Source organism: Condylura cristata, unplaced genomic scaffold (assembly GCF_000260355.1).
Source record: "Condylura cristata isolate star-nosed mole 26May11 unplaced genomic scaffold, ConCri1.0 scaffold00004, whole genome shotgun sequence".
Taxonomy (NCBI): Eukaryota; Metazoa; Chordata; class Mammalia; order Eulipotyphla; family Talpidae; genus Condylura; species Condylura cristata.
This window is the reverse complement of record NW_004567105.1, coordinates 2,810,802-2,832,377: the sequence shown is the minus strand read 5'-3', so window position 1 is coordinate 2,832,377 and position 21,576 is coordinate 2,810,802. Positions and strand designations below refer to the sequence as shown.

Genomic DNA, 21,576 nt, shown 5'->3' with positions numbered 1-21,576 from the left:
AGGGGTGGTGAGAGGATTCACCAGAAACAGAGTGGGGAACAGGACAGATTGAGGAAGTACACTGCTGAGGGGAGCAGCTGGCGGGTCATGTGGATCACCTCCGGGGCCGGTGGGGATCGAACTCATGCTGAAGTGGCTTTAGCTTCTTAGTGCTGTGCTTTAACCCGCTGCACCACCAGGAAGGGCCGACATTTCTTTTTTTTAAAGATTTATTTATGATACAAGAGCTGAGGTGTAAGCCAGGGGTGTGGGAGTGTGAGAGGATTCACCAGAGACAGAGTGGGAAGCAGAACTGGCAGACTGACAGAAATATACTGCTGAGGGGAGTAGCAGGTGGGACAGGAGAAATCTGCTGTGCCACATGGGTCAGCTCCCTGGCCTGGGAACTGAATTCCTATTGCAGTGGCTGCAGATAGCTTCATAGTACTATGTTTTAATCCCTTGGGCCACCAGGGAGGGCCCAGTTTAAGCTGAACATTTTAAGCAGTAAGGTAGCATATCCCTAATCTGTCTCTAGTGAATCCTTTCACCCTTTGCACTTCTGGCCTGTACCCCAGCTCTTGTATGTATAAATAAAAAAAATTTTAAGGCAGCATAGAAGCAGAGACCGTCTGGGCCAGTAGAACTGCAGTTTTGAAGACAAATTCTGTAACAGACTGATTCACTAGGGCTCATCAGATGATTAAGTGTGGCTGCAATTGTGTTTTGTTGAGAAATGGGCCAGAAGAGTGAGCAGAGACCAGATCATAATAGATGTCAAACTAGCATTTGACATGTATTTTGAAAGACAGAAAGTTCTAAGCAAATATTGTTCCTGTGGGAAGGCTGGCCGTTAAGGACAGAGACAGGAATTACCTGATTTGGTCAAGAATACCTTTGAAGAGATTGAGGCAAAGGATGCAGAGGGAGGGGGACACTCTGGAAATAGTAATAGTGTTGCTTACAAGGGATAACAAGAGACAAGACCCCACACAAACACACCAATTAGTCCAGGCATTTCAAGAGGTTGAAAGAACGAACGGAAGGAAATGATCCTCTGAATTGAACTGGATATTTTAGCATAGCACCTGAATACCTGCTTTGCTGCTAATAGGACTTTCAGCAAGCAACCTCAATTACATGAATGCAGATTAAAGTTTATCAAGATTTTATATGTTAATTTACTGGAAACATCTCAAATTTTGTCTCAAAACATCTGGGGCCCTCCCTGGTGGCGCAGCGGGTTAAAGCACAGCACTAAGAAGCTAAAGCCACTTCCGCATGAGTTCGATCCCGCCTGCCCCGGAGGTGACCACATGGCTGGCAGACCTCTCCTGACCCGCCCGCTGCTCCCCTCAGCAGTGTACTTCGTCGATCTGCCTGTTCTGCTCCCCGTTCTATCTCTGGTGAATCCTATCACCCTCCGCATCCCTGGCCTGTACCCCAGTTCTGTATGAATAAAAAATAAATCTTTTTAAAAAAATCCTTTAAAAAAAATATTAACATCTGTTCTAGTATTATTTCATCTGAATGTAGACTGCGTAAGTTTTTACATTCAGTCACTTCGCCGCTAAAGTGTAGAGAGTGCAGTCAACTGGTTATGGCACTGAGAACCCAGCTGCTCAAACCATGATTCCACCTCAGTTATGCAGCTGGGTGTTACTGAACCTTTTCTAAGGCTCTTTTTTCATTAAATGGGAGTGTTGCCTGAAATGCAGGTTTCAACTCTGTAAAGAATAGGACAGAACAAATAGAGCTGGTTTCACAAAGGAGATATAATGCTGGCTGTCTCAAGGAAGGGGTGCAGGGTAACTGGAACAGTTAGGAGAGAACATGGCTCCCTGGAAATCTTTATCTTTTGAAATTTGATCCATATGAGTATGTTACAAGCTTAAAAATATAACATTAAAAAATAATACCTCACACAGCTTTAAATAAGTTAACACACGCAGAGTGCATAGAATACTTTTGGGAACGTACATAAACGTTAGTGTCATTTGAGCTTTAGCATCAGTGACCAGCTGCATCTGAAAGCACCAAATACACTCTACGACTGTCATTTTTTAAAAAGAAGCTGTGTCCCTTATTGTATGGACTTTGACTTAGACAGGGTTTGCTTACAGGTGAAAAAGCTGATGTAGTGCTGGTAACTTCGTCCCAATCACCCCACCAGAATGTTCTTGTGCATGAACAGTCCGCTGTCATCTCTTCACTGTGCCTTCTCTAACTCTCAGGAGACACGAACAGCAAGGCTCATTTAACCAAAAAATTAAATGGACCAAACTTTGTGGAAGGTCACGTCAGATGGCCTTCCAGAGTACTTATTTCCTGTATTTTTCTCTGTTTATCTGTTTGCTTTACTTTTTACTAAGGGAAATTTCATATACCACTAGAGAGAACTTCCTGTGCTTGTCACCCAACTTCAGGAATCAGCAAATGGGCTATGTTGGTTCCCTCACAACATGCCTGGTGAGGCCACAGACTCCCTGCTACCACAGCCCCAGGCTGAGGTGATTCTGGAACAGGACAGTGTTGAATCAGACCGGAGCTCAGGAGCAGGGGTCCTCGTGGGCAAGCACAGAGACCCGCTGGCCGCAGCAGCCGCAGCCTGCGCGTGCAGGTTGGTGAAACCAGACAGCCAGGGTGAAAGGAAGGCACGGCCTGCATCGCTGACCCATACCTGGAGAAGGATATCCTCTTTGTTGCCACAGAACCAGATGTTTACCAGAGCTCAACTTCAGATCCTATGTGGTTCTGGGAGACGCACAGATGGAGGATTTATGTCAGCCAGCACCATAGCCACTTCTGAAAAATTCAAAGGTCAGGTTGAACCTGTCTCAGATATTCAAGAAAACACAGAGTCCCAACCCTACAAGAGGAGAATGCACAGCGGGAGAGATTGATTAAACGGGTGTGGAAGTTAGGGATATAGAGTTGGTTTTGTCACAGTGACGGTGTCCAGACATAGGCAGATGGGGCTCTGAAGAGCAACAGCAGTGGAACTGACTGCCACCATGGACAGGTGACTTTTGTCCTTGGCATTTCAAAAGTGATTATACCTTGAAGTTTGTGCTGTTTCTATCATTAATAAAGTTATGGCATCTTTTTGGATGAAAACAAAACAGCCTTCAACTCATGGCCTGTCTTGCCCCATCCAGCCCCTCACGCAGCCTCTCTCCCCCCTTATTTCTTTGTGACCTCCCAGATCACGCCAGCCTTCCTGCTGAGCCGCCGCTCCTTAGTCACGCTGTGTGTAGAGAAACCACTGTTCCGCTTGAGAAGATTAACAGGACTCCAAGACAGCAGCTCATCCTGTGTTTGTGGGGCCCAATGTAGGTTCTGGTTAACACAGAGAGGAAGGAACATACCAGACTTTGAAATGGAAGTTGCGTTTTTCTAAATCACCCAGCTGCTGGCAGTAGGTAAATGTATATATGCTGTGACAACTTTGAGATCCGTTGTCCAGTTTGATCCTGTTTCTCCTCCAGGATGCACGTCCCGGGCCCGGCGAAGGTACTCCCTCCAGCCCACTCCAGAGAGGAGGATCCCAAGCCGCTACCTGGGCCAGCCCAGCCCCTTTACACACCCACACCTCCTCAGGCCAGGTAAGGCTCCAGTTGGAACAACTTTCTCTCTTTAGGTATTTTGGCTAAACTTCGCTGTCCAGTCATATTTTTCACAGCAATGGAAAAGCTGTAGAGCTGTGCTATCCAATGCTGTGGCCACCAGTCACAAGGGTTACATCTGAGAAACTGGATTTTCTATTTTATTTTATTCCTTGTGAGCTGCTGTTAAAGACATTTTAGAAAATGTGTCTTTCTTGATAGTATTCAATGCTCATTTCAAAATTTTGTTTAACAAAAATATTTATAGATCATGCGCTATTCCCAGATATGATTGTCACATGGTTAAAAAGTGATAACCATGATAAAGATGATACCAAAAAAAGCATAAAGGTTTCTACCTCACTCATTAGGAAATGTGGCCTCGAACTCAGGCTTGCCAAATTTTGTTTTGTTTTAAAAGGTAAGCTCAATGATGAAGTAGCATCCCAAAGAGGCAGGTAGGGTAAAATCAAATACTATGTACCAAAAAGACAGTTTTCAATAGAAACTGTTGCTTCTGCTTGGGTGGTAAGATGCTGTGTGAATATCTATGTAAATAGTCTCAATTGCCCTCAGAAACATGTGACTCTTTCACTGTCTCACTCAGCGAATGCTACAGTGTGTCTCTCAGTAAGGGTTCCTTTTACTGATTCCTCATCAGACTGGAATTCCCGCTGAGAAGTGGCAGAGACAGGAAATGCAGCTCCCCACTGAAACACACAAGAAATCAGTTTTTCAAAGCAGTAAGGTAAGCTTAATAGTAAGCCAGTTAGTATTTAAATATTTTTCTCCACTGTCAACCCACCTGTTTGCTTCAATCTGAAAAGGGGGAGGAAATACGTACCATCAATACTAAGTTTTACCAGCTTTGAAAATTATTGATTTCTTGTGTGAGATGTTTTTACATGGTCAGCTGCATTTTCCAGGCCTTGAAACTACTGGTTATCTTATTAAGATGATGACCTCTGTATTTAGACCTTTCTCTATTTATATGATGTGTGTATTAATTAAACTAAAAAAAGGAATGTAAATGAATATTTACAAATACATGTTCATTTGTATACATATGTCCATATCAGCTCTGGGGTGCCTGTTCTAATTTTTACTTCTGAGCATGCGATTTTTGACACTGGGTTAAGTGTTTCAGTCAGTCTGCCTGTTCTGCTCCCCACTCTGTCTGTGATGAATCCTCTCAACCCCTGCACCTGTGGCCTACACCCCAGTTCTTGTATGCATAAATAAATAAATCTTTTTAAAAAGTAAATGGAACTTTTAGACACAATTATCAGTCTTAAAGAAACCATCAGGTGTACAGGACTTTTTGGAGGCAAAAACGATGTTAAGTTTCCAAAGTATCAGTCATTTATTTCTCTATGCAGGCGTGCCATACATATGGACATAATTGTGAAGCAGATTTAGTAAATTATTTTTAAGACTTAAATGGGTGTAATACTTGTTAAAAAAAATCTCTTTTTCCGAAGCAAAGTCTGTCTGTTAGTTTGTTGTTTTGTTGGTTTTTTTTTTAAGATTTGTTTATGCATACTGGGGTACAGGCCAGAGGTGCAGGGGTGGTGAAAGGATTCACCAGAGACCGAGTGGGGAGCAGAACAGATCGACTGACGAAGTACACTGCTGAGGGGAGCAGTGAGGAGACAGGAGAGGCCTGCTGCGCCCTGTGGGTCAGCTCCACAGCCAAGGAACGGCTGCTGCTGGCTCCTCAGAGCTGCACTTTGACCTGTTGCACCACCAGAGAGGTCCAGTTTATTGTTCTGTACTTGGTTTGTTCCAAGAGATTTCATGATTGGCATTGATTTCAGATTGGTCATTTCCCCCATACTTGCCAGTACTTAAAACGTTTGGAAAATACCTCAATATATAGTATAGAAAATTAGAGAATGCAGATTAAGTATAATCTTTTTTTAAAAGTAATTAATTAATTTATTCATACAGAACTGGGGTACAAGCCAGAAGTGCAGGTCAGTGAGAGGATTCACCAGAGACAGAGAGGGGAGCAGAACAGGCTGACTGACGAAATAACACTGCTCTTTTGGTCTACTGTGCCGTGTGGGTCACCTCCAGGGCTGGGGAATCGAATTCACACTCACGTGGCTGCCGCCAGCTGGCAGTGCAGCGTCCTAACCCGTTGTGCCACCAGGGAGGGCCCTATAATCTTTCGTTTTTTCATTTGTTCAGAGAAAACCAGTACCGAGGTTCAGTGCATGAATCGTTCTAGAGTAACTGTGGCTGTGCACGTGGTGCACTGTGTTTGCTGACCATTGTTTCCTTAAAATCTTAGAGGTGAACTAACTGGGTCAGCTCCTGCTGAATTTTTAGGAAGTATTTTCCCTGAATTTCTCTTTTTGATACCCCAGTTTTCTGAAATAACAATAACTTCAAAAATATTCAGCAGAATGGCATGGGAGGTAAAGGAATTCTGTTCTGCTGCTGCTTTGGATGGGAACAGTCAGGTGGTCTCCCCCAAGTCCTCATTGAGATTTTGACACTTGATCGTAGCCAGAGGCCGAGAAGTGATCACACAGATTTTTAAACCATCATTTCCTTAAAGAAATCTGAGCACTGTAAGGCACTCCTCAGGACAGTGCTGTCCCTGTGCCAAGGGCTGTCTGGAGAGACAGAACATTCAGTCCTGCCTCCGTGAGCCGAAATAATGTGCTCCCACTTATCAACCCGTGATGTTCCATAAACTGCCTTTAGTATGAATTATAGAGTATTTCTCTCTCTTTTTTTAATACTAGAGGAATAAAAAAAATTTGAAATACAAGTTTAAATATTTGTACATTAAAAATAATGGTTTATCTGTTTTTTTCTTTAACCTTTGTGTATATTTCTCACTCTTCTCCCTCCCCACCCATATTTCTCATTCTTACTGAGAAGTTTTCTGAGGTGAAAATTAGCAAGAATCAGCCTCAGATAAGCATCAGTAATTTTTCAAAGAATTAAATAGAAAAGCTCCTGAATCACTTGAGTCTCATTCTTATGTAAAAAGAAAACCAAAAGATTTTAAGGTTTTGTGTAAATAATTACATGGATAGGAATAGAGATTGTCCATGTGAATTTTACTCTTCTTGAGGTCCAGCCTGGTTTTGAATTACCAGGGCAGCACGTCTTCACGCGTAAATTCTGTAGCTGGTGATAATTGTAGCTGATACTTACATAGTGCTCACTACCCTAAGTATTTTGTTGTTACCTAATCAAGATCAGCTTGTGAAATGGGCACCAGTATATCTCCATTTCACCTTTGAGGAAACTGAGGCACAGAGAGCAGTTCTGTGGTGCTAACTCAGTCAGCCAGTTAAGCCGGGATCCCAGCTCAAGGCCTTGCAGTCCACACTGAACCACAAAACAGTAACTGCACCTGTGCAAGGAGAAAACTCTGAGGACTATTTCAAAGTCTCTTTTTCTCATCGTATTTTTGATAAGAAATTTCAACAAACAGGAATTTCAAGTAAAAGTTTCTTGAAGTTTGGAGAGTGGTATACTTTTCTTAAATAAAATATACTTTACAGTGAATTGCACAGACCTTAAATGTGAATTCAGTGGGTTTTAACAGAGGTTACACCAGTTTCGTCCAGAAGGTTTGTCCATGCCCCCTCCATGCCCTCTGGCCCACCCTACCTCCATCCTTAACTGCTCTTCTGTTTCTGTCAACATGGTTGTTCACCACTTCTTGAATTTCATGTCAGTGGAATCATGCAATCTGTATCCTTTTTGTCTTGCTTTTTTGCTCAACATACACAAATAAAATCTGTCCCAGGGTATTTTTTTTTTTAATCTGGTCATACTTTTTCCAGAGAAATCTGTGTTTTACTCTATAAAGAAAACATTTGTTAGTACTCTCTTCCTTGACCTAACTGTATAGTGATATTTTATGAACTTCCTTAACTAGAATAAAAACGATCTGATATTAAGTACAGTTCTTTTCAAGGATGCTGTTCACATTCAGGAGTTGAAGTCCTAGTCTAGATCATTTCAGGAAATAATTAAAATACATACCTAGCTTGTCGCAAATGCCTGCATCTTTCCACCCATTTCAGTCTTCATAAAACTTTTCTCTCTGGGTTTTCTCTTGAGTGTTAAAACATGGAGAAAACCTATATTTTTGTTCTCTTGAGAAGCCAGTCCTGAGTCTCCTGGAAGATCTTTTCTTGGCTGCAGGGTATCAGGACCAATTGTGAGGTTGTGCTGTTTGCTGTATCCAGCTTGTAACCGCCATTGGTTAAATAAGCTCCTTAGACTACCCTGCTAGGCTTTATGGATTCCACATGACAAAATGACGACTGTGCTTCTTACTGGTTTATAGTTTGACAAGGTGACAGACTGTCTATTTAGGTACAATTTTATCAGAAGAAATTTACATTAGACTGACTATAATAGTTCTACGGTCAAAGGCCTTAACTACCAGGTTTACCTCTAGGGTTAAAGTTCATTGCTTTATCAGACCTTTATTTTTCCTCCTTCAAAGGAAAGGTGTCTTTCTTTGGATAGTTTTTCTTCCCTGTGGGAGAGTTCGTTTGTCACTTTGAGACTTCAAGTCTGAAAGCACCTAGCTAACATCACTCTGCAGTGTTATAATTAGTAGGCTTGGGGAAATGTTGCCAATGTTTTAAATATTCCTCATATTTTCATGTGTATGAAATTGCATTCAGCTTAAAGATGACTGCTTTTAAGTGTGTAAAAGATGGTTTCCAAACTAAAATACTTTGTTTTACAAAACCTGTCTTCTCCCAGAAGTTATTCCTAATGTGTGTGTGTAACAGAGGACTCCATCCTCTGTTAGCCGGTGAATGTGAAAGAACATGTGGATGAACAAAGGTCATTAAAGTTAAATTTTCTTCTTCTAAAAATCTTTTAAATCATAAAATATATTTTTTAGATTTAATTTTATTACATGAACTGTAGCTATGAAGTAATTACAAGCAAAACCCAGGGAACAGTAAGCAAGAGACAGAAAAGTTAGATAATCTAACAATTAACCAGCTTCTGCTTTGATGAAAGAGCATGTATTTATTGCTCGGGTAAACTGGGAAATTTCTAATCTTGGGTAACAGCGGCAGGCTTAGCATGAATAATTACCAGAGTAATACACATTTAAGCTGGTCTTCAGCTCTAGTGCAAAGTTCACTGTTCCTGCCCAAGAGTCTCAGCCAATGAAACCAGAGAAATGTGGCCTGAGCTCTCAGGCCCACACTTTGCTTTGCCTGATTCAAGTTGGTCTCTCAGCCCCTCTTGCCCACCTCTTATTTTTCACCAAATCCATCAATAAAAATGTAAATTTTTCCAATATCGATAAATGTAAAAAGTTAAATAAAATTTGCCAACTAATAGTTTTATCAGTTGACTGCAAACTACAGAACTTGCTAGAGGGGAAAATACACATAGGTAAAACAACTGGACAACTTCAAGGAAAACGTAAGCAACTGACCATGAATACCAAGAATACTCAAACAGTCTTTGATCCAACACTTTCTCTGCCGGGACAATCCCATAGAAATAAAAACACCTCTACATAGGGTATAAAAGTTCCAGTATATAATACAAGATGTTGACTCTAGCAGCAAGAAGCTAAAACAGGCTCTCCCTGGTGGCGCAGCAGGTTAAAGCACAGCACTAAGAAGCAAAAGCCACTTCTGCATGAGTTCGATTCCCGCCTGCCCCAGAGGTGACCACATGGCGTGGCAGACCTCTCTTGACCCGCCCACTGCCTCCCTCAGCAGTGTACCTCTCTGGTGAAGCCTCTCGCCGCCCCTGAGCCTCTGGCCTGTACCCCAGTTCTGTATGCACAAATAAATAAATCTTTATAAAAAAAAAAAAAGAAGCTAAAACAATATAAACAATATGAATGCCCACCAGAATGGAGTGGGTCGATAAGTAGTGATACATTACCCCAGGAAATATTAAACAGAATAAATTGAAACTATGCCAGACCACTTAGTGGGAGGGGTTTCCATAAGGTATTATGTTAGAAAAGTAAGATACATAAAACACTGGACAATATTCCATTTTGGTAAAACACTGGTGGCTTGAAAAGTCAGAAATGCAGGTATACGTGTCTGCTAAGATAGACTGGAAAGTGTACATTCTAGATCACAAACATAGGCCAGGAGCTGGTGTGGGTAGGGAAAAGCAGGGTGAGGAGCCAAACAACAAAGAAAACTAGAAAAAAATGTTTAACTGTTGAAAGTTCTATGGATACATTTATACACAGCCATGGGATGTGTGTGTCTATGGAAATAAAATATTTTGCTCTAACACAAACAATTCAAAGGGACCAATATATATATTATGGAGGGAGAAGAAGCTTCAAAAAAGAGACACCGTAAGTGAGGGAAGAAGGCAGAGACAGGTTGGACACATATAAGAAGAAACTCATTGAAGAGTAGTTGGGAATGATAAGAAAAGCAGATGGCCAAGTCACCAGACACCCTTCGTGTGTGGCTTCATTTATGTGAAGTCTCCACACTAGACGGATCCTGGAAGAGAAAACAGATTAGTGGTCACCAAGGGCCCAGAGGGTTGGGAGGTGAGGGAGAGTACACTGGTGAGCATGGACTTTCTCTTTGGAGGAATGGCTTTGTTACAGGGCCTCAGCCCCAAAGAGAAGCCCTTTGCCCCTAGGGAGAGAATTCAGCAGAGCGCACTAGGTGTAGCTGAGCCAGGCCAGGCTTTACTAGAGAGACTCAGGCCTGAGGGAGCCAGTCAGGGAAAGCAGAACAGACGCCCAGATCCTCCGCAGGAGGAGATATTTCAAGGCCAGCTCCGTGTGGAGGAGCACGGCGTCATGGCCTGTTCAGAGTCAGGCAGCACCCGCGACCGACAGGAGGGTTACGGCTCTCGGCGTCTCCCTCCAGGGGACTGTGAGCTAGCAACCACCAGTTAGGATCTGAAGCTTTTATCCACCACAGTGGCTCGAGGTGATTAGTGCGCCTTTGCAGCCAGGACTGGGGTTGCCCCCTGCCAACTGTGGTTTCTTGTACCCAGGCTGTCTCAGAATAGCCTAAAATTGTGGTGTAATTCTGACTATCCCACAAGCACTGACTTATACACTTTAAATGAGTGAATTGTATGGTATTTAAATTATATTTAAAAGTTGTTAAGGAAAAAAAAAAGATTGAACATGTAAGTTGGATTCGCCCAGTGAAGTCTAGGCTATGGGCCCTCCCTGTTGGTGCAGTGGGTTAAAGCACAGCATTATGAAGCTGTCCGCAGCCACTGCAGACCAGGTCGATCCCCAGCCAGGGAGCTGACCCACATGGCCAGCAGCCCTCTCCTGAATCCCTGCTGCTCCCCTCAGCAGTGTGTTTCCTTGCATCTTCCTGTTCTGCTCCCCATTCTTGTCTCTGGTGAATAATCCTCTCACCACCACCAACCCCACAGCTCTGGCCTGTACCCCAGTTTTTGTATGCATAAATAAATACATCTTTAAAAAAATAAAATCTAGGTTTATGAGTTTACAGTTGATCTGAAGGACAGAGTCACTGTAGCTTGTGAGTAGGGAGTGGACTTCAGGGCTTCTCTTTCTATCCTCTGTTGCTGTTTGTTTGGGATTTTAAGTATAAAAGTATATACTCACAGAAAGAAAATTCAAATAATATGAAAAAGCATATTAAACAGAAAATTTCGGTCTTCTTTTATCTCTCTCCCTGTAGTTTACCACTGTGGGCTCTGTCCCCAAAAGGGACAGAGAGACTTTTCTCCGTATGTCCAAAGTAGGCTTCTTGCCACCCTGATGTGGGAACTGTCAACCAAGACCCTGTGGGTTGAGACTAGTGAGGGCCTGAAGGCTGGGAGAGGCTCTGTCCTTCCCTTTCTGATGGAAGAAGAGATAGCTGGAGGAATGTAGTTTGGAAGGTTTCATTCAGTTGGAGTTTACCAGACAAGTCCTAAGAATCGCAGTTTTACTCACAGCATCAGAATGAGGCAACTCCCCACCCATGTCACGTTTTGCTGCTTGAAACCCCAAGTGCCTAATACAGAGTAAGTGTTCCTCGGTCAGTGTAAACTCTCTATATTAGTGTTGTTAAGTTGAACGTTTTTCCATTACGAACCCATCTGAAGCTATATTGATTACCCATCTGTCCTGAGAACAACTCAGGGGTACCAGGTGATTTCCATTGTGTCCCAACACCTCTATAAAAATTATGATTCTTTTCTGAAGTTTTGCTTTTTTTTTTAAGGTTTATTTATTTATGCATACAGAACTGGGGTAGAGGCCAGAGGTGTGGGGGTGGTGAGAGGATTCACCAGAGACAGATAGATGGGGAGCAGAACAGATAGATGGACTAAAACATACTGCTGAGGGGAGCAGCAGGCCAGACAGGAGAGGTCTGCTGCGCTCTGTGGGTCAGCTCCCTGGGTGGGATCAAACTCAGGCCACAGTGGCTGGCAATAGCTTGAAAGCACTGATGCTTTAACCCCTGTGCCACCAGGGAGGCCCCAGGTTTTGCTCTTTAAAAAACACACACACTGTAAATGGAATCACAGTATCCACCTTGACTAATTTTTTCATATAGCAGTGCTTCACAGCTAGTTTGCCATGCATGTGGAGACTGGCTACCACAGAGAACGGTAACCCACATCATAGGTCATTGTAAGGGTTAAGTGAGTCGATAAGGGTAAATCATTAGAATAGTACCACACACATAGCACTCAATAAGCATTAGTTGTTTTACCAGTATTACTGCTAAGTGGCTGATGGATAGGCACAGCTTTTATTTTAGTCCTCCTTTTGCTTTGGGACCTAGAGGGAAAATAGGTGTAATTTCCAGCTCAGAAGGGGCGAATTCACCCAGCCACGAGACTAGCAGTCAGGCGTTTTGCCAGGTGCTACTATTAAGAACCAAAACTTACATTCTGTAGAGGTTCTTCATCTGAGTTCTGGGATTGGCTTAAGGAAATCTGAGACTCTTGAAGGGGTTTGTCTAAAGTTTGATGTGTCTCATGCACTGTAGTAAGCAGATTGAATCCATAGCTCACAGAGATTCTATAGGGAGTCTTAAGACCCTAAGAACCACATGATTTAGATTTGATTCTCATGGCAGCCCCCAGAACATTAGAGTTTTTAGAGGATACAGAGATGGCCTTGACCAGCCATGAGGTGTCACATAAATGTGTGTGTGTTCAACTCATTGCTCATACAAAACAACAAGTTAAAAGTTTGTAGAAAGATGTTATTATGGTGTGGGAATTCAGAAGGAGAAGTTTATTCTAGCTCTTGAAATTCAGGGAAACTTTTTAACCATAAACTTTAGGACGTTCAAAACTAGAGATCATGTATTATACATTTATCAAATACTCATGGTTTTCCAGGTGTTATTCTAGTCTGGGCCTGGGAATAACATTGACAAGCAGACATAACTGTGTCCTCGTGCAGTTTGCATTCTTTTGGGAAAATCATACACAGAGAATATAACCCTTCTCTTTACCTTGTGCACCAAAACTTCAGAGCAACTTTGATTATTTGCCTAACAAATGCCTTCCACATAAGAATGTTCATTAAATATTTAACAGAATGATGCAGAGTTAGAAGAGATCTTTAAGGAGTCGTGACCCAGTTTAAGTATTGCAGAAACATACTTAACTATCATATCTTTCAAAATTTAACAATGGAATAGAGATTAGAAACCTCATTTAGTCCCTTCCCTGTGGTGCAACAGGTTAAAGCTCAGCACTGCAAGCTGGCTGCAGCCACTTCAGTGCGAATTCAATCCCCAGCCCCAGAGGTGATCCACATGATGCGGCAGACCTCTCCCAACCCCCAACCGCCCCCCCCCCCGCCCCGCCCTTGCTCCCCTCAGCAGTGTACTTCATCAGTCGGCCTGTTTTGCTCCCCACTCTGTCTCTGGTGAATCCTCTCACTGCCCGCCACACACACCTCTGACCTGTACCTCAGTTCTGTGTGCTTAAATAAATAAATTAAAAAAAAAAAAAAGGAAAGAAAGAAAAAAAATCTCATTATCTCCTTAATTCCCTATGTACAATAAAGGGTTTGGCATAAATTGAAGAAGTGAACATTTAACATCTCCCTTAGGTCTGTACGTACTCTGTGGATGTGCAAAGCATCGCTGTTATTTGTCATTTCCAGGAGAGGTGACACCAGGACTATCCCAAGTGGAATATGCACTTCGCAGACACAAATTAATGTCTCTGATCCGGCAGGAAGCACAAGGGCACAGTGGGATAGACCAGACCGTGATTCTGCTCTCCAACCCTACATTCTACATGAGCAACGACATCCCCTATCCTTTCCACCAAGACAACAACTTCTTATACCTGTGTGGATTCCAAGAGCCCGATAGCATCCTGGTTCTTCAAAGTCTCCCCGACAAGCAGTTACCAGCTCACAAGGCCATGCTCTTCGTGCCTCGGAGAGACCCCAGTCGAGAGCTTTGGGATGGCCCGCGATCAGGCACTGACGGAGCCATAGCTTTGACAGGAGTCGACGAAGCCTATACGCTGGAAGAATTCCAACATCTGGTACCAAAGCTGAAAGGTAACACGGGGAGAAGGCCAGTCACTGGCCAGATTGGCATTGAGCCCTTCCTTGCTTATCTAGACAAAATTATTAAATTTCCAAAAATGTGTATCATGGCCTGTTTCCTTAGCACATGACAGGAACAAGTCTTTTCCAGAAGAAGAGGCTACTGGAATCTTTCATTCCCTGCTAAGACTGCATTGGGTTGTACATGCACAGAGACTGTCACTGCCCTACTTTGAAGTCCCTGAATGGGAATTTCCTTGCAGAAAGGAAAATGGGCCACTTCAAGATTTCAGACCTTTGCCCCCTGCATAGTTGTGCTTGCCGACTCTTCGAAAGGAGACCGTGTTCTTAGAGAATGACCAGGCGTCACCACTGTCAGAGGCCACCACCTGGTGACGCCTGCTGGAATAACCAGCGTTCAGTAGAGCTCGGCCCCTGGCGCCACTGATGAGCACCTGCGTGCCAGGCAAGGGCCAGCGGATTCAGTGTCAATTCTTGTCCCTCAATGCGGTCACTTTCTCTGCATTTGCTGGAAATTATGGTCACATATATGTTTTGGGATTTGTTTTCTGGAACTTTGCAGAACCCACAGTACCTTACATTTTCCTTGTCATCTCTAACTCTGCGGGATACATGCCATTTGTAACATATCCAGAAATCACTGAGAGTCAAACTTGGTGAATAGGGTAGATGAACCAATGGAAAACTACTGCTGATTTTAGACTAAAATAATGTAAAATGTTAGTCTGCTTTGTTTGTGTGGTTTATAAGCCACATTTGCAGTTAGTTTCTAAAAGGGAATTAATTCCAAGTCATTCCCAACAATCATAGAATATATTGGATTTGTTCCCTTCAAAGACTCTTCTGAAAGAAAATACTCACTTGGCCACGTAGGGTCTTTTTTATTTTTGTGTAGAAGACCTGGATATGTGTGCCATATGTGGGTCGCTCTCGGGCCGCGGAGAACTCAGACGGTAGTAGTCAGTCTCAGAACTTCTTGCCATTTTCAGAAAATGACTTTTCCAATGATTTTCGATCAAATCCTTCAGAGATCTCAGTCCTGAGAGTTCGTACTCAGCCCCTCACAGCGCCACCCTTTAGACTGAATAGCTCGACTTCTGTGCAAGTATCAGCTGATATGGCTTATTCTTGCAATTAGCTTTATTTTCATTTAATTTTTGGCTTCTCATTTTAAGCGGAGACAAATATGGTTTGGTATGACTGGATGAGGCCTTCTCATGCCCAGCTTCACTCCGAGTACATGCAGCATCTGGCTGACGTCAAAATCAGGAGCAAGAACAAGGTCCGTGCTGTCCAGCAGCTGATCCAGCGCCTCCGACTCATCAAATCTCCTGCAGAAATTGAGCGAATGCAGATCGCTGGGAAGCTGACGTCACAGGTATGATTCCTAGTTTTTCCCAGATTAAAAAAGCTAAGCCCATAGGATTCGCTGGGCACCTTGCACGTGTGTCCCCGAAGCAGTGACTCCATAGGTGTATGTGTGCCTTCTACTTGGTGCTCAGTGAATGTGTCTAGGGAATTGCTTAGAAGCTTGCAAGTCAAGTGGGTCCGTCCTCTTGTATCTTTTACCCTGGATCTGATTTCTCTCTCCCTGGAGCAACATACATCAACTCCATTTCTTTTCCTGCTGATAGTTGTAATAATAGTGGTATTTAAACATGCATTGGTTGCTAGAGAAACGCAAAGGATCCAGAATGACAATGCTCACAAATCTGTAATTTGTTACAGAGAGAGGGTGCAGTAAAGCAACAGCAATAGCCTAAGTGTCGGGTCTCCACCTTACTGTCAAATATTGAAGTTTTCAACTATTAATTTCCTTGTTTTGTATCACTTTAAATTAACCCTATAAAAACTGAAATGTTTTAGGGCCTGAATTGTTGCCCCCTTTTTTTACTTTCTTTCTGCTTGCTACTTTTTATTATAAAATACACATAATGTAAAATTTACCACTTTAACTATTTTAAAGTAAACAATTATATTACGTACATCCACATTGTACAGCTATCACCATGACTTATTTCCAGATTTTTTTCATTTCCCAAACTACAGCCATTAAGAGTTACTCCCCACCCCCTCGTCTCTAGGCTCTGGTAACCGCTAACCTACCGTGAACTTGCCTATCATAAGTACCTAATATAAGCAGAGCCACACAGTAGTTGCCCTTTTGTGTCTGTCTTGTTTCCTTTAGTCTAATAACTTCAGGCTTCATCCATTTTGTATATATCAGAAATTCATTCCTTTTTATGGTTGAATAATATTCCACATATAGCCTGTTATTTACTTATATGTTAGTTTGTTGTAAATACTTGGTTGTTTCTTCCTTTTGCCTATTGTGAATAAATGCTGCTGTGAACATTGATGTACAAGTATCTGTTTGAGTCTTTGCTTTTAGTTCTCCTAAAAATAGACCAGGAAGCAAAATTGCTAGAATATTTGGTAATTCTGTGTATTAACTATTTGAGGAAGCGTCAAACAATTTTCCATAGTGGTTTCACCATTTAATATTTCTATCAGCAATGTATGAGTGTTCCAGTTTCTCCATATCTTCACCAATACTTTTTCTTATAATAGTTATTCTCATGGAGGTGAAGTGATATCTCATTTTGGCTTTGATACTCATCTCCATAATGGCTAATGGTATTAAGTATCTTCTCTTGTGTTTCATGGTCATTTGTATAGCATCTTTGCAGAGATATCTATTTAGGTCCTTTGTTCATTTTGTAATTATGGTGCTTGCTTGTTGTTGTTCTTTTTTTATTATTACCAATACCAGAGACTTATCAGATACAACATTTGGAAATATTTTTTCTGTTGTCTTTTCACTGTCTTGCTAATGTCCTCTGAGGAGCAAAAGATTTTTTTTGACGAGGTCCAAAATGACTGTTTTTTCTTTTGTCTAGCTTTACCTGTTTTTTTGTTTTGTTTTGTTTTGTTTTGTTTTTTTGTATCTAGGATTTTGGGATCATATCTCCAAAAATAATTGTCCAAGCCAAGGTCACGGAGTGTCTCCCTGTGTTTTCTTCTAAGAGCTTTATAGTTTTGCCTCTTATGTTTATGTCCTCAATCCACTTTGAGTTAATTTTTATATATGTAAGTCTTCGTGACATTGGAGTTGACAGTAGATTCTTGGATATTTCACCAAAAGCACTAGGATCAACAAGGTAAATTGAATTTTGTCAGAATGAAAAACAAAGACTATTACCAGGTGAGTGAAAAGGCAGCTAATGGGAGGTGAGGAAACATCTGTACATCCTTCATCTGCTGTGGGCCTCAGATCTAGAATATGTAACGAGTGAACTCTTAAGGCAACAGAAAGACAAGGGTCCAGTAGTATTCTTTTGCATATCCCATATTTATTTGTCCTGTAAAGTGACAAACTCCGTATCACCTTTTCCAATCACATGAAGAAGTTGAAATTAAGATCTGGAACTACTGTTTTCCGTGCTCTGAGATCCAGCGGCAAAGTCACACCGCAGCCCTTGCTGTGGAGCCTTGTCCCAGTGGCCGAAGCCCGACGCGGGGCTTCCTGCCTTCTCGCAGCCAGCACAGCCCTGCCTGTCACCACGCGTCTCTGCGACTTCCGTGTTCTGATCTTTACATGACAGAGGCCATCACCACCTCTGCCCTTACCCCACCTACTGAACTTGGGGTTTCCCTGTGAACCAGATTGAGCCTCCACGCAACAGTATTTCAAGCCAGAAATTCTTTGATCTAAAATTCTCAGGAGCCGTTTTCAACAAGAGCTCATCAGCACGTTACATGCTGCTCATGTCCTTCTCGGAGTGACCCCTTCCGTGATTTTTTTGGTCCTCAAAAATCCATTTACCCTGCTTGCTTATCTTATTTGTAGTGTGTCTCACAGATTTAACTGTGATCAAAATTATCGTGGCCCACTTTCCTTTGATTCCTGCTCCACCTGTTGGCCAAAGAGAGGAAAACTTACATGCAGGAGATTCTGAGCTTGCTTTCCGACAGTGCTGAAGACAGCAAGCGTGCCCCTGGGTGTTAGCGGAACTGCCATCGGCTTACACCTGCCTTCCAGTCCACTTTTCTGACAACTCAAGTTCTCGTTCTCTCAGTTCCAGATGTTGCTGACTTGGCAGTCAGCCGCGCCTCCCGTAGTTTCTCTTTCATCCCCTTTATCAGAATCACTCTTTTCCTTTCAAAATAATGTCCTACCCATATGTTTAATTGGAATAATTCAGATATGCTGGGACAACTGGATTCCATGTGCAAAAGAATGATGTTGGACTCTACCTCACACTGTAACCAAAAATTAACTCACAGGGAATCAAAGGCCTTAAGGACTGAGGTTATAAAATTCTTAGGCTGAACATGGGGAGAAGCTTCATGATCTTGAGTGTGTCAATGAATTCTTTAAAGACACCAAAATAAGCAATGAAAGAAAAATAGGTAAAGTGAACTTAAAATTAAAAACAGACATTTCCAAGAAAGTGAAAAGACAGCCTACGGAATGAGAGAATATTTGCAAGCCTACTCCTGGTAAGGCTTTAGGATCTAGAATATGCAAAGATCTCTTGCAGCTCAAAACAGAAAGACAGCCTGTCGCTGTGATAGCCATTCTCGTGAAGGCTGGTGCTGTACCGTACCCTTTCTTGTAATGAACAGCAGTGTGCAGGGGAATGTCTTTAATAACCTCGCTCACCACAAGGGGATGACACACCACACAGTCCAGTGGAGGAACAGCAAGGAGGGTGCTGGGAACCACAGGACACCGTTCAACGGCCATTATTAGTGTCGTTGGCATTAGAAATGGGAATGCTTGGAAAACACCTAATTTGTTGCTTTTTCTTTTTTTAGTTGAGAGGAACTCACATTATTTAAAGTTAACCAATGAAAGTGAACAATGCAATGGCCATTCATATGTTCCCATACCTCCACCTCTGTCTAGTTCAGACACTGAGCCGGCCACCGTCTAGTGCCATCTTCTGCCTGGAGTCCCTCCCCCTCCTCTCCAAATAGCACTGTCTCCAGCTCTCACATCACGCCCATGCACACACACAGATCTTCCCTGAAGCCATCCAGAAATGCTGTTTCTCTCCACACGTCCTTTCATGATGTATTCTGACTATGAGACACAAGGAGAAATGCAGAGAAAATGCATTTTACTTTTCAAGAATTGAAATACACTCATTTAAGAGCCACCTAGGGAAGGGTCAGGTGTTACATGGGAGCGCAGGCTGCCTCCTGACAAGACCGCCAGGAAGCAGCAGCTGTCATGCAGTTGGTCTGCCCCTGGAGTTTTCCAGAGAGGACCTGTACCCTGGAGCTGGGGGGCCAGAAGGAACTGGACCGGTGATACATGGACTCCTGTGAGGAAATGGACCCCTGCAGGGCACTGTCACTGCAAAGAGAAAGCAAGACGGGTGGGCATTTGGCCACCCAGGAAGCAGGAGGAACTTCGTCCTGTTCGTTCTGCATCTTCATCTTTTTCCTTTTTCAAAAAGGTTTCTTAAGCACTTAAAAATGTAGCACTAACAAGGTGTCTCCATATAAATAAGTATTTTCTAATTTTAATTGCTAACTCATTCAGTAGCTAGTTCTCAGTACTTGCTATAAATACCTGCTCTAGGCGCTGAAGATACAGGGTAGCAAAATAGCCCCCTAGGTCCCTGAGTTTAGTCAAGAAGAGGGAAGAGAGTAAACAAACAGGACACATCAGCGACTGCAGTTAAACGCGGGGAAGAAAATGAAGCCGTGCAGGTGCCAACTCGGGGAGGGTGGTCAGGAAGCCCTGTCAGGAGGAAACCCTGCCGTCACCACAGGGAAAAGGGTGCAGTCGCGCACCCTGCCTGCTGCTGCTCCGTCAGACTCTGGTGACGTCATTGTCTTGTGTTGGGGAAGGTTATTAAGACATCCCTTTGCAGCTTGACTCGCTCAGGCACCACCTCCTGGAGACCTGTCCGGCTGCAGGCCCATAGGCACATCCCTGGACGGGGTCCGTTTCTGTCCCACGGTCGCTGCGAATTGTGAGGCCGAGTCTCCTCTTCACGTTGGCTCCTGGGAAACTGAGGTAGTAGGCGCAGAGATCATGCAGGTCACTGTGCTGTGGGGTTATTTTGTAAGCTCCGTTCCCCCCACGCCATGCTTTTCTTTCACTCTGGGGTAAGTGCGTGCTGTCTTGGAACATTTGTCCAAATAAGCCAATCAAAATCCTTTCGGGAACAGGGTACAGTGGTGAATAGAAACAGATGTGCTTATAAAGGTGGAACACAAAAGTGGGGGGGGGTGCAGTGCTCACACCCGGCACATCACAGAGACCAAAAGTCCTCACAATTTGGCCGACAGCTCTCAGCCGGGTAGCAGTTTTGTCCCCCAGGGGCTATTTGGCAATATCTGGTTATCGCAGATGGGGGTGCTGCTGGCACCCTACACTGAATAGGGCAGCCCCGCCCAACAAAGAATTATGCAGCCCAAAGGTCAGGAGTGCTACAGCAGGGTCCATCCCTGTGCCACACTCGAGGGCTGCAGAAAGCTTCTTGCAGCACACAGTGTGCACTCTGAGCAGGAAGGCTGGCGCTCGCCACCAAGTCTGCCTGGAAGCAGTTTTACTCCCTTGAAATCCATGTTATGCCCACAGTCACAACTTCAAGCTGACAAAACAGGAGAGAAGGGCGCTTTTCTTCCGAGTTCCACTATGTCGAATGTTTGAGTAGGTGACACGGCTCAAATGAGACTCTTCTTCTGGCCCCCTCTCTTTGCAGGCTTTTGTAGAGACCATGTTTGCCAGCAAGGCTCCAGTGGGGGAAGGCTTTCTTTACGCTAAGGTGAGCTGCAGACGTGTGGAAACAGTTGGGTGCAGGCAGCCCACAGACTGGCACGTGGCTTCCTTCTGGCTGTCCTGGCAGTGACCAGCATGTTGGTGGGGAGGATTTGGCTCTTACACGCCGCTGGTAATTTGTTAGATGAGTCTAAAATAAGCAGAGCTGCAACTAAATGAAGAAATTGCAAAGCAGCACATGTGTGAGGAAAGTCGTGCCGTTGGAGTAATGCGAGGGCGAGAGTCCCAGGGAGTGGTAAGTACGAGACAAGCCCAGTCGCCAGCCGCGTCCTGGGATGTGGGGAAATCTGTAGAGTTTACCATTTGTTTGGCATCCTTCTCCATTCTTCAGAGCATGTAGGCTTGCAGCAATTTCTTTTAAAAGTTGAAATGAGTAAGTCACACTGTCATTAAAAACGCAGGCAAGGTCCCTATTCCTTTCATCTAGATGAGGACAAGCAAACTAGCTGTACGGGACTGTATGTCTCTCCGCAGCCTTGTTGCAGGTTTTCTGTGTTCTCTTCTGGATTTAACTTAAAAGTCCTAGGAAATTTAGGGGCCTCCCTGATAGCACAAGGGGTTAAGTGTCAGTGCTATGAAGCTATCACCAGCAGGGGAGTGACCCACATGGCGCAGCAGACCTGTCCTGTCTCCTCACTGCTCCCCTCAGCAGAGTATTTCTGTAGATCCAT

General features: G+C 43.4%; 1 protein-coding gene across 1 annotated transcript in view; it reads left to right on the top strand.

Moving 5' to 3' along the window:
* The window catches only part of XPNPEP3 (X-prolyl aminopeptidase 3, mitochondrial), a 42,988-nt gene that overhangs the window by 10,012 nt on the left and 11,400 nt on the right, over positions 1-21,576 (top strand). Inside the window, exons 2-5 of the mRNA XM_012735116.1 lie at positions 3,468-3,584; positions 13,687-14,094; positions 15,279-15,481; positions 20,829-20,972. Coding sequence (XP_012590570.1) covers positions 3,468-3,584; positions 13,687-14,094; positions 15,279-15,481; positions 20,829-20,972 — 872 coding nt within the window. The remainder of the gene's footprint in view (positions 1-3,467; positions 3,585-13,686; positions 14,095-15,278; positions 15,482-20,828; positions 20,973-21,576) is intronic.